Genomic DNA, 12571 nt, shown 5'->3' on the forward strand with positions numbered 1-12571 from the left:
TGTTGTTTACGTTCAGTCATAAAAATCTTTTACATTTTTGTTCTATATCAAAATACCTCAGTCATAAGGTGGCCTAATAACTCTAAATGTCAGCTTGCTTGCTAGCTTAACACTGACTTACAGTTAACATTTATCTAACCTCAACCTTGCAGATCCTCTAATTCACTGATGCCTGGATGCTTAACTGTACCCCGCAGTAGAACAGGTGCACTCATCACAGTGTTGAAACTGAACAAATGTAGCCCTTTTTTTTACCCTAAGTGATGACTAACTAAAGAAAGAAGTTGACAGGTGCTGCAATTGTTGTTTGTGTTTCCAAACTGAGGCTTTGAACAAGATTTAGGAAGGGTCAATTATATTTCTATTTATGGTAAACTTTGTGGAATCTGATCAGAATGTCAGTTTAGGGGCTGCTAATAGACAGGCCTTGTGCTGGTGATCAGTAGATATATACGTCAATCAATAAATATGTACATGACACAAAAATATACATTATATCAGAGGGGTTGGTACTGATAGACCTGTATTCACAAGATATACTGGTAAACCATCAAATAAACCCTATTAGATTGGATATGAGGGAACTTACATAAATATAGACAAAGACAAAACTAGACTGTAAGGCTATTAATATTTTTAGCTGCCCTGAGTGCAGACTTCATTGCAGTTTCAATCCACCCATGCGGTGTGGCTGTGTGTTCTCCTGCAAAGTGCACCCGCCCCTCACTCTGGAACAGTTCTCTGGCGTAATGTCCCTGCTGGTAGGGTGTGAACAGGGCGAAAGCTCCCAGACTGTAAGGATCTAAACCCCACTTCTTTACCAGCCCCCCTGTACACAGAGGCCTGATGACCTCTCCGTGGATCTTCACCAAGTCGTCCAGGACCACAGCCATCAGCTCCTCATCGCTCATCCCTTGGAAGAGGGTGGAATCGTCAGAGCAGGTGTAAGACGCCAGGAGGGCCCCAGCGTTTGTACCAGGGAAGCTGTGGCTGGGGTAGTAGATGAAGCGAGAGGGCCGGTCTGTGATGCTCTTCCCTCCTTTGATGCCCTCTTTCTCCCAGAAGCGCTCCTGGAAGCTGAGTACCACCTTGGTAGAGCTGGCGTAATGCACTGAGCGCAGGGCCTCCATCTTGTCCCCGGAGAGAGGAGGTTGGAAATCGATGAAGAGGGCGGCCTTCGCGGTGGCCGTAACCAGGGCGTAGTCCACCGTCAGGTTAGTCAAGGAGCCAGAATTACGCCAGTCCTGGTATGTTACCGTCACATTGCTGCCGCCTGTTTGGTTGATCAACTTGACCTTGGAGTTGAGGAGGATGGTGGCATTTAAGAGCTGGTAAAAAGCCCTCGGGAGGTGGTCAAAACCATCTGTCACTTCAAAATACCTGGAAGACAACCCCAATAATTATTTTTATGTATGCAAATGATTGTGTGTCATGAGGAAAGCACAGAGAATTACTACCTGACTGTACTTCCCCTCAGCTTTATGCAGCAGAGTTTCAGGGTCTTCCCGCTTATTGTTCTGGTTTTAGTCAAACAGTCTTTCATTAACTATATGCTAACTGCCCATCATGAAATAGCAGACAAAGGTAGTGACTAGATGGTGAACATAGTGGAATATTTAGCAGCTAAAGAGACAGAATTTTATGCCTCTGCACTGGTGGAGCCGTGGCTGGAGGCATTATGTTTTGGGATTTTCCATCCATACTGTATGTACATATGTCCCAGTCTCATTCAGCAGCCAACACTGACAGAACTTCTTCAAACTTGGTACAAACGTCCACCTGGACTCAAGGATGAACAGATTAAAGTTTGGTGGTCAGAGAGAAGGCAGACATCTCTTCAGCTGATATCTCCAAAACTCTGCAACTCACACCAAAAAAATGTGGACAATGGATTAACAGCACTGCTGCCCTGGGAAAAATATGTATTTTTAATTTGGGGGTGATCTGTCCCTTTAAAGAATATCATAGATTTTAATATTTTAAGTTATTTTATTTTTTGCAAACTTAGGCTGTTACCAAAAAATATTTTGCGTTATAATTGCTTCTTAATTTAAAAAAGAAAGTGCAAACATCCTTGTGTGATACATGACATTAACACTAAGAAGAGGAAAAAAGGAAAAAACAGCTCCTCTGGCTGGTTTTGACTCAACCAGCCAGATTTTTTCTGCCTCCAGAGATGCTCTTTGAGAACCAGTGGTAAGCCAAAGTTAGATCTGCAGGCTGTCTGTTTCTAGACACAAAGGAATATTTCTTACTCAGTGTTGTCATTGATGTCTGACTGTATATACAGCATCTCGATCAGTGACGTGTAGAAGAGGCTGTTTTCGTTCAGGATGTCCCCGATCATCCTTAAGGCACCACGGCTCAGGTTGCCCTCCTTCACCAGATACTCCTGTCAGCAAACAAATGTTAACTATTATTAATAAAGTGACATTTTTCATTCAGATTCAATCTGATGTGTGACATCTTTTAAGACGATGTCAAAATAATTACATCTTTACCTTCACTGTGTAGGAATCATATTTATCCAGCATGGCACTGCAGCCAAGTGTCTTAAGGTCATCTCTCACCTGCACACAGATGACAGTAGTTTAAAAAAAGACATCAATGTTTGCATGAAATAAACAATGGCTACGTGTAGAGTGTTTCTGCAACTACAGGCATTTTTGACTTGCATGTCGGGAGGCGAGCTCTGGCATTAAAATGGCTACATCATCCCCAAAGAAAAGGTGACCTCTGCTAGCTTGTTTATGTTTGCACCATTAGCATCCCAGATGCTAATTTGTCATTTTCAGCGTGTAGCTTGCAACGGAGGTTGTTGTTGCTTTCCCAGTGTTCAGTGTACATCTGAGGAGTTAGACTAGTAAAAACATAACGTTTAACAATAATCCACTGGTTAGCTGGATTACATTGCGGGCTCGTGTGATACTTGTTTTGCCCTGAAATTGTCTCTACCATAACGCCTAAAACTGCTGTGGTAAAGACATTTTGCGAAATGACATTTTTGCTCACTTTCCAGATAAATTAAAGGTAGCAAGGTCTGTTACATTGGCTTTGTCTCCTAGCATCTAATATACATCAATTGAACAGTTTTTAAAATGTAGTCCAAACACGTACTAAGCTGTTTGGTAAGAACGCACAAAAAATACTCCAGAAGAAAAGATAACCTTTCCTTGATTTTCCTTTGAAAAACAAAACAAAACTTTATTTTAGACAAATCTGGTAACCGCTTTGTGTGATCTTGCAGCGCTGCCATTGCTGCAGTGGCATGTCATGTCTGTCACTCTCTCTTGGGTCTGGAAGGGAACCCCAGACTCTTGTGAGATTTTTCAGAGTTTCTATCATAACCATCCAAACCACACAGATTCTTCCTGACTTTATAGACATTGTTGTCAAAACTAGCATTACATAAAAAGTAAGTGGAAAATTAGAAAACTGTAAACCTCGTATGACGGCTTGCATTAATTCATGCTCAAACTGATGCGCCACTGCAGCAATGGTGGCTTGTTAACTTTCACTACTTGTGATGTTCAGCATCACAGAAAGTGAAGGGACAAAAAACATAAATTTTAACATTGCTGGGACGTCAAAATGTCAGTAGTTGCAGAAACACTAATTACACTATCAGCGCGTGAAATGTGTACAAACCTTCCAGAGTGTCTCGCTGAAGAGTTGAGCAGCCGACTTCCCCCTCTCTCTGTTAGTCAAGGTGTAGTTGAGCACACTGGGGTTGTTTTCCACGGCATATGTTTTCTGAAGCACTCCATTCACCAAATAATAGGTGTTGATATCATCTTGGATGAAGTGGTTTAAGGAAATGTGTATTTTGGAGGCAAAGGACAGCAGAATCCTGTGGAACAGATAGTGTACATTAAATATCTTACGTGTGTATGAACATCAGTGGTTAAGTTAAATTATCGCAGCATATTCTCACTCTCAACTCATCCTGTGTCCCTATGTTTCAAACTAGAAGTCCGGTGGCTTGAACCAAATAGTGTTGACTCCTTTTTAACTCACGTCACATCAGGTTGAGTAATGTACACACACATATGTAAAGTATAATAAGTTATGTTATGTTGACGGCATAATAATATGGAACATTTCACTAAAAACATGATGTATAGACTTGTTTCCTGATTGTAAACATTATAACATTTTTTGTGGGTGGAGCTTAAGTCGAGGCAGAAAAATAGCTCAAACAAATTAGCTTACACTAACTGATCGGTTTTGTTGGCTAGTGTTCAACTCAACTACAAGTGTTACTTGGAAAAGTTCACATTAACCAGCACACGCTTTTTTGGCCAATTTTTTTGTCTGTTTCTTTGCTAATTTAATGGCGTGCACTCCGTTGTGATGCTCCGGCTCAGGAGGCTGCTGTTGGAGGATGAGTGAGAGTCAAACAGCCTGTAGAACCAGATTGCTTTCACATCTAACACAGTGAATTAAGGATTTCAGAGTTGATGGTTGTTGGAGGAGTGGGAAGACTGGACAAGACGTTTTTGTTGAGTTTTATTTCATCTCTGTCTGTTGAGTTTAAATGAAGTGTGTTCTATGGAGTTGTAACGCAGTCAAAGCTCATCTTAGTTCTGTAAAATGCATTTGACATTTTTTGAGTTCATTTTGTGTGTTTTGTCACAGCTCGCTCACATCTCCCAGCTTTCCTCCTGTCTTAACCATAATTGTCTTCATTTTTGTTTGTTTGTGACTGGCAGTTGCAGCTGGTATGTGATAAAACTTTCATTTTGAGCCAGTTCTGGCACCAACACCACAGAAAGATGACATTTTTGCTTGGTTATATGTGGCCTGCTACTCTGGATTTGCCTGCAGTCATTCCTTCATTTTGCCTCCAGTTAACACCATGACGTAATCATGATGTCAGCTCAAAAAGAGTCTATAGGCTCACACATAATCTTTTTAATCATCACTATTACGTTTTTTTTTGTCCAAATGTCCAGATGATTTTAGCTCCGTGAGTATAATAATACAATATGATCCTTGCCAAAAAAAAGTCAGTGAATGATCATCAGTTCTTATACTATTATGTATTAAGTACTATGACAATTAATCTCATAAAGACATTATGAAATAGTTCATAATATATTGTAAAGATACATTGCCATAAGGACAGTTTAACACATGTATAACTATGTCTACATTATAATGCATTATAGACATGGGTGTCACAGAAAGTGTTACCTCTGAAATATAAATGTGAAAGAACAAGTACTAAAATGTGGTACTAAACTGAGTACTTGGTGGCTACTTGTTCAGTCCTCAGTCCTCTCATGTCCCTGTCATGTTAAGACCCTGCAGACGGTGAAAAGAGACAGGTCGTTACTTTACTCACTTATGAAAGCTGGGGATCCTCATGGCGCCCACTTCTGCGTACCAGCCTTCTCTTCTGTTCCTGAAGGTCTCCACACGTCCTCCGATACGGTCACTGGCTTCTATTATCGTCACCTTGTTGTCCATGGGGACACACAATCATCTTGTTAAAGGGACAGTTCACTCCAATATCAAAAACACATATTTTTCCACCGTGCTATTATTCATCTAGATAGTTTTGGTGTGAGCTGCAGAGTTTTGGCTGTAGAGATGTCTGCCTTCTGTCCAGTATAAAGGACCTAGATGCCGCTCTGCTTGTGGTGCTCAAATCAACAAAAATATACAGAACAGACCCAGAGCCACACCATGAAGAAGGCCAAGTATGGGTCAATATTGGTCACTTTCAACTTCAAGAGCACCCAAAAACAGCAAAGTCTCCTTCCAGAAATCATGAGCTGGTTACTAAAGATAATCCACACACCACGTTCTGAGGAGTTTTAAGTAGGGACTATTTTCTTGATACAAACTACACCTGCCAACTGTATCAACCGTGCAGAAGCATGGAAGTGTCTATCACGGACAAGAGGTTATAACTAAGATGAGGAGGACGCCATTAATGTTTACATCCTGAGCTTTCATGAGCACGAGCCTCTCATCCATGAGTAGATTCACACTCAGCCACTCACGGCAAAGCAATCTAGATGGATAAGTGGTACTACAAGTAGGTGGAAAAATGTGCATTTTTGATTTTAATGGTGACCTGTCCCTTTAAGTACACTTTAATTGTACAACATGTATTTTAAGTATCATCAGTATGTACTCAGATATGAGGTACATGAATCTTTTTACTATAAATAACTTTACCTTATGTCCGGCGTCTTCTAAAAACTTTGCGGCGGTCAGTCCGGCGATGCCCCCACCGATGATAGCTACATGACGGGGTGTCTTAGAGGCAGGGAGACCTCTATCCACAATGTTGAGAAGCTCGCTGTAGTCAGTGTCCTGGAGGCATTCGTACAGAGGGTCTCCGAAGATCCCACTCACAGCAAACACCACAACCCCGACTAGAACCAGAGGAACTGACAGGGGAAGAAAATATAAACTCAACTTTTTTTTGCATCCATATGTCACGGTTTTCATCAGCCCGTTTAGCCTTATTGGCTGCAAATATGCAGGTGAAAGATTTGGATATTAAAGCTGCGGTAGGCAGTTTGGTTTTGGCGTTATTCCAGTTCCATAAAGACCTTTAAGTGTAGAATCAGTGGGATTTGCCAGTTGCTGTTTGTGAACATGTAGAAAGAAAGTTGATTGTCTTGATTGAGTCTCATTCCCATAACATCAGAGACTGTCGTTTTGGGTTGGTAAAGTGTCCCAAGCACGGCAAAATAATAAGAAAATAAGAAGGGACAGACAAAAGGCAGCTAACACAGTCTTATACCTTCATGACAGAGTAGGTCGATTGTCAGTTACTCCCAAAACAACATGTATTACTGGTGAAAAGGACTGGCAGTGACAGGCTTACCAGACCTTTACTACGTTATGTAAGTCACCTGACATAACTCCTGTGACATTACACACACATAAAAGTTTAGACATAAAAACTTATTGGTTAAGTTTCAAAAAAGATTGTGGTTTGAGTTTGAATGACTACGTTATGTATGTCACGTGACAGAAGTGATGTCATTCATGTTTACTGCATACCACTAGGGATGCACCCAAATACAAGTATGTTATTTGGGAAAGCACAAATAATGCGATGGAAACAGATATTTCTTCTGTCCTAATATGGTTGTTATTATTCAGGGTTTTTTTTCACCCAAAATGTGAGGCAGTAAAGTTAAGAGTACTATCTTTCATTTTTATCAAAGTACATTTTTACACAAGTACTTAATTTTAATATTATTATAATGGCGTAATCTGTTGTAATATTAATATATATGTACAATATTCTGCTGAGAATATTTTTACTATAGTTTTACTGTAAAGCGTTCTTATTTCCAATTTAAAACAGAATAGTTTGATTTACAAAAACATTTGTTTCAATTTGTAATTGTTCGGTGTCCCCCGGTTAAAACAGGGGTGTTGGAATTCAGTTCATAAAACTTTGTTTGGTTAAAAATTGAAATAAAATAGAAAGACAGATATGAAAAACACAATATGAGGATGTGGAAATATATTTCATAATTAATTATATGTCAGTATTAAATCAAGTTGATGCTTTTAAGGCACAACAATTGCATTGCCAATAAATATAAAAGAAAACATCTGATCTGATTTAAGGTGGCTTTTTGTAATAAACTGAATGCAGGTAACGAAATGATTTTGTTGGTTCAACAGATATACATGAAAATAGCTGCAAATGGCAATGAACAAATGAAAATAAATGAGAAATGAAAGGTCATCTCATTATTTTTATTTCTTTTCAGCAAGAAAACAATATAGGACATTTTAGCTTCTTCATAAATGAAACAAAATAAGTGCATTGCTTAGTTTTCAGTAAAACAATGTACACATTAAGTGGTGTACTGCAGATATAAATCTTACATTTAGAATTTCTTCCATAGTCCTTGATTTATTTTAATATTTAAGTCTCAAATAAGGTTTTTTTTGTCCTTTGGGAATAGTGTGTTATATATGCACTATGTAATTCAGTAAATTCCCCCTGGAAAGTTTGTGACAATTTTTGATTTTCTTCTTTATTCTACCTGATCATGATCTCATTATGCTGATTACACAACTTTCCCAACAAGCAAACTCTTAGCAACTAAGTTGGATTTCATCCACTCAGCCTATAGATGTTATTTTAGTCATTAAAGCTCAGAGGAAACAGCGTTTCTGCGTCCAAGAAATTTCCAGTCGTCTCTAAGCAACCACCAAGTTCCAATTTCCATTCTATAGTTTTGTGCTGAGTTTACAAACATAACAAAATCATATCTCTAAGCAGAACCGAGGGTGTATGACAAATCACATAAAAATAACTTGCATATTGCATTTTCACAACAATCCACTTGTGTTGCATAATCAGTTCTCCCTTCCATGATGCAGATTTTATTGTGGTCATATTCAAAGTAAAGAACATGTAAAAGATTCATTTCATAATTCATTAACTCGCCACTGCAGCATCAGACTTTTGACTATGGAGTGAACACATTGTGTAATAGTGGTTTGTTTAATACTCACAGAATTTGCACAGTGCCATGTGAGGGATCATCTTGAGGATGGAGCTCCACAGTCTGGATGTCTTCCCTCTGCTGTTGATACTGACACTATGAGAGGAAAAAGAAACCTACCAAAGACAAATGTGTTACAAGTTACAGAAGTTTCATTTTCCACTTAACTAGAAACACACATTAAATCTGGTACACACACATGATTCATTAAATAAATGATCTAAACCTAGAGGCAGATCAGGCTGGGCTATCATTCCACTCACCTTCAACAAAGGTAATGTCTCGTAAGTTGTTGTAAGGCTATGCATGACTGAGGAGAAATGACCCTGATGAGCCCACGTTTAATTCTAAACTTTCAACGCCGTCTCGCCATACAAAAGCTGCCTGGAAAACCTGGCAGCATGGTATGTGTGAAATTGCACACAACGTAATTTTAATGAGGGGACTGTGGCTCCTCAGGTCTTCCAGAAATATTTTCCCACACCGGCTCGAGAGTCAACCACACTGAACAAATCAGATTAGTGAGGTTATACTAGTCATCAGCATACCTCATTTCCTCCATCTTCACTCATTTCAATATCTGACCTGAAAGTGCTCATTCAGTGGTATCCAAAAATGCTGAAGTCCAACTTAAAGCTGCATATCAGACATACTTAACAAAACATAATACATTCCAACTTTTTTCTCCTTTTTATCCTCTCATTTATGATTACTGAAAAAGAGTTTTTACTTTTTACTTACTCATGAGGATGTATGAGCTGTATTGCCAAAATGATGCAGTCCAAATTCACCCAACTTCTTCTTTGTCCCACAGACAAAACACAGCACACAGACACTTTTATAGTCTGCAGTAAATGAAAGTAAAAGCAGGAGGAAGAGGGAAGGTTTCATTTTCCTGACATCATTGGTTTAAGTGACACATTATTTTGTTTCTCACAATTTTTAAGACACATTTCTTGAAACTTTCTACACTTTTCCAAAACTCTGGACAAAAAAACCCCAAATGTTTAAACCACATTCACAAAAATGCTGACTCCTCTGGCAAAATCAAACAGCCGGTCGATACATAAGCAGTACTGAGCAGTCAGTACACACTACATCAAAACATGGAAAACACAGTGTTCAGGGCATGTAGCAACAGAAAAAACATTTCTATCACAAAAACATTTTGAATTGTCAAGAAAATACATAACCTTTATTATAAATGAGTTTGTAGAATAAATGTTCCTGGGAGCATTATCTACTGTGTAAAATCTATTTTTCCTTTATTAGACAGTATTAGAGCCTTTATTAGATGCTTATTCAACTTTGTTAGAGGGTAATTAGGGACACATTGTAACAGAACTGTACTGTAAACTAAAGTGTGTTGTTTCCCACTGTAAGACCCTTATCAGACTTTATAAATGGAAATTTGGGACACATTACAATAGAACTGTACTGTAAACAAAAGTGTATTATTCCCTACCAATATTTAGGTTTTGGAATAAATGTTCCTGGGAGCATTATCTACTGTGTGGAATCTATTTTTCCTTTTTCGACATATCTCTATCCAGCACCTGGTATTTATCATGTTTGGATGTGTGTCTTTTAGTCAAAAACATTTTACAACACTTGTGCATCACAGTGTAAAATGTGTTTGCGCGAGTAAGAATGTGTTTAGAGTTTTGCAAAAGAGTGAATGATTCAATAAATGGGTTTAGGACAGTGAGAATTTGGTGTAGAGAATGGGGTTTGGTGTTTTAGCAATTCTGAAAAACTGTAACAGTACAGTAATGAGACATAACAAGCCTTACATTGTATGAAATTAGACAAACCTAGAATTACTCTAATTAGACACCATACATCTAATGCTACACTAATAAGGTATAACCAGATATAGAGAGACAAAAACTAGACATAATATATTCTTTATTAGACAGCATTAGAGCCTTTATTAGATGCTTATTCAACGTTATTAGAGGGTAATTAGGGACAAATAATAACAGAATTTTACTGTAAAATGAAATATGTACCTAATTACCCTCTAATAATGTCTAATAAATGTCTTATTACACATTTAATAAAAGTGTAACCAGTTTTGTACTAAAAGCTGAATAATGCTGAATAACTACTTTTGTAGGAACTTGTACTTGAAAAAGAAAGTAAGGTGGAAATAAGGAAGAGAAAAGGTGTAACTTACAACTTCAAGAAAACTTTCTCTTGGGTAAAACAAACAGGAGCAGATTTCTAAGATTTCCAGTGGACTGCTGTCTTGTGTCAAAGCTTGACTTGGACGTGAAGAGGCTGGTTGCTGCTTCAGAGAGGGACACTCTCATCTGACCCACTTTCTGTAGCTCAGGTGAGGTTCTATATCACAGGTTATAAAACTATGTAGCAATATATGGAGGAATCATAGCTGACCGCAGCATTGCTTGAGGTCAAGGGGCACCTTTTATTTCACATTTTTGTCAGCATATGTAGAAACACCGAGTTCACTGAACTAATGAGGCTTTGGGAGTTAAGTCAGCCATGTTAATGTATAATGTGTAAGGCACAGCTCTCAGAACACCCTGAGAAATCAAACAGAGCTATAAAGTCAATTTGTTAGGTCTGCAAAATTTTGGCAAATAGTTTGGGACTTTCTGGGGATGGAGAGTTAAAAGGAACCAGAATTGCTGCCTTGTGGTTGTATGCCTCCGCCAACCAGACAAGTTCCAGTTACAGGAGGACAAAGGCCTGACAGAAAGATGACCACTATGATGTCACAGTGAAGCTGACCTTTTGGATGGAAAATGTCATCATTTCATAACTTAATTCTGTTAGACATTTGTGTGATATTTTGTCACAGTAAGTGTTTGAATTCTTGAATTATGGTCAAAAATGTATTCAGTGAGGTCACCATGACCTCTGACATTTGACCACCAAAATCGAATCAGTTCATCCTTGAATGCAAGTGGAATTTCATGCCAAGTTTGAGGAAATTCCATCCAAGCCTTCTTATGATATCTTGACTGTTCATATGCTCATGACTTTGTGATAACTATGGCAAGCTCTTGCAACACTCAGTAGGGCTGACTAGTAGTGATTTAGTTTTCACCAGTGGAAATGACATTTTGACATGGCCAACATATAAGTTTAAAAAAAAAACCCAATGGGGAATTTGGGGAATTTTATTGCCATTGACTCACTTCACTATCTATATTAAAATTCAGTGACATCCCAGAGGACTCTAAGGCTGCGTTTCATATGTTGTTTCACTTCCCCTGTTAACCACAGTCTTTGACATAACACAACAGCTTACGTCTAAACAAATTCATCCTAATGGCCCCGATCCACTATTTGCATAATGCATTGTGACGTATCCATTTTTCAAACTGCACTGCTGTTTACGTCTTGCCTATAGTAACGTTAGCTTCACTTTCAAACTTAGTGATTTTTCCACCTTTAGTTAGTTACTTTTTTCAATTAGCTTGGTACATTTTGATAACAATATTTATTGTTTCTTTTGTATAGCGTGTCTGAGCATTTTGTAAATAACCTCAGTATCTTAGATAACTGTAACATTAGCTCACTAACTAGCATCATCATCTTCATTCAAAGTTGACAGAAACAAAATAAAAGTTACCAAAAATGTTTGGGATAGCCTTTCCACTGCCACCCTGTTTCTCTGATATCTGACCTGCCTCTCGCTTCTCTCCCAGAGATATTTTAACTAACTCAGGGAAATAAGCATTAATTTCAACCAGATAAGAGTTTATGATTGCTGGAATGGTGGAAAGATGAACCAAGGTGTTTTTGGTCTGTTTTATTTGGTTTCTGTTAAGTTTGAAAGAATATGACAAAATTAGCGAACCAGCTAACGTTGCTAACTATTATCTAAGACACTGAGGTGATTATTAAAAGGCTCAAAAACACTAAATGAACAGTAAAGATTAACAATATATAACAAGCTGACTCTGAAAAGTGAAGCAACTAACTTAAAGACAAAAAAATCACTAAGTTTGTAGGTAAAGCTAACGTAACGTAACTGACAGGAAGTAAACAGGCTTGTAAATTGGCTGTGGATATTTTCTTGAGCCTGACCTCAGTTTCAATGA

General features: G+C 38.3%; 1 protein-coding gene across 1 annotated transcript; it reads right to left on the reverse strand.

Annotated features, from left to right (window-relative positions):
• Window positions 1–291: 291 nt before the first annotated feature.
• il4i1 (interleukin 4 induced 1) lies at window positions 292–10804 on the reverse strand. Its single transcript, XM_084716326.1, has 9 exons — window positions 10675–10804; window positions 9237–9340; window positions 8506–8611; window positions 6190–6404; window positions 5348–5460; window positions 3649–3850; window positions 2502–2570; window positions 2256–2392; window positions 292–1380 (listed from the first exon to the last, which is right to left on the reverse strand). Exons 3-9 carry the CDS (start codon window positions 8534–8536, stop codon window positions 612–614), a joined length of 1536 nt encoding a protein of 511 aa, XP_084572452.1. The 5' UTR covers window positions 8537–8611; window positions 9237–9340; window positions 10675–10804; the 3' UTR covers window positions 292–611.
• Window positions 10805–12571: the final 1767 nt, after the last annotated feature.

The sequence above is a fragment of the Lutjanus erythropterus genome, chromosome 4, assembly GCF_056507025.1.
Source record: "Lutjanus erythropterus isolate fLutEry1 chromosome 4, fLutEry1.hap2, whole genome shotgun sequence".
NCBI lineage: Eukaryota > Metazoa > Chordata > Actinopteri > Lutjaniformes > Lutjanidae > Lutjanus > Lutjanus erythropterus.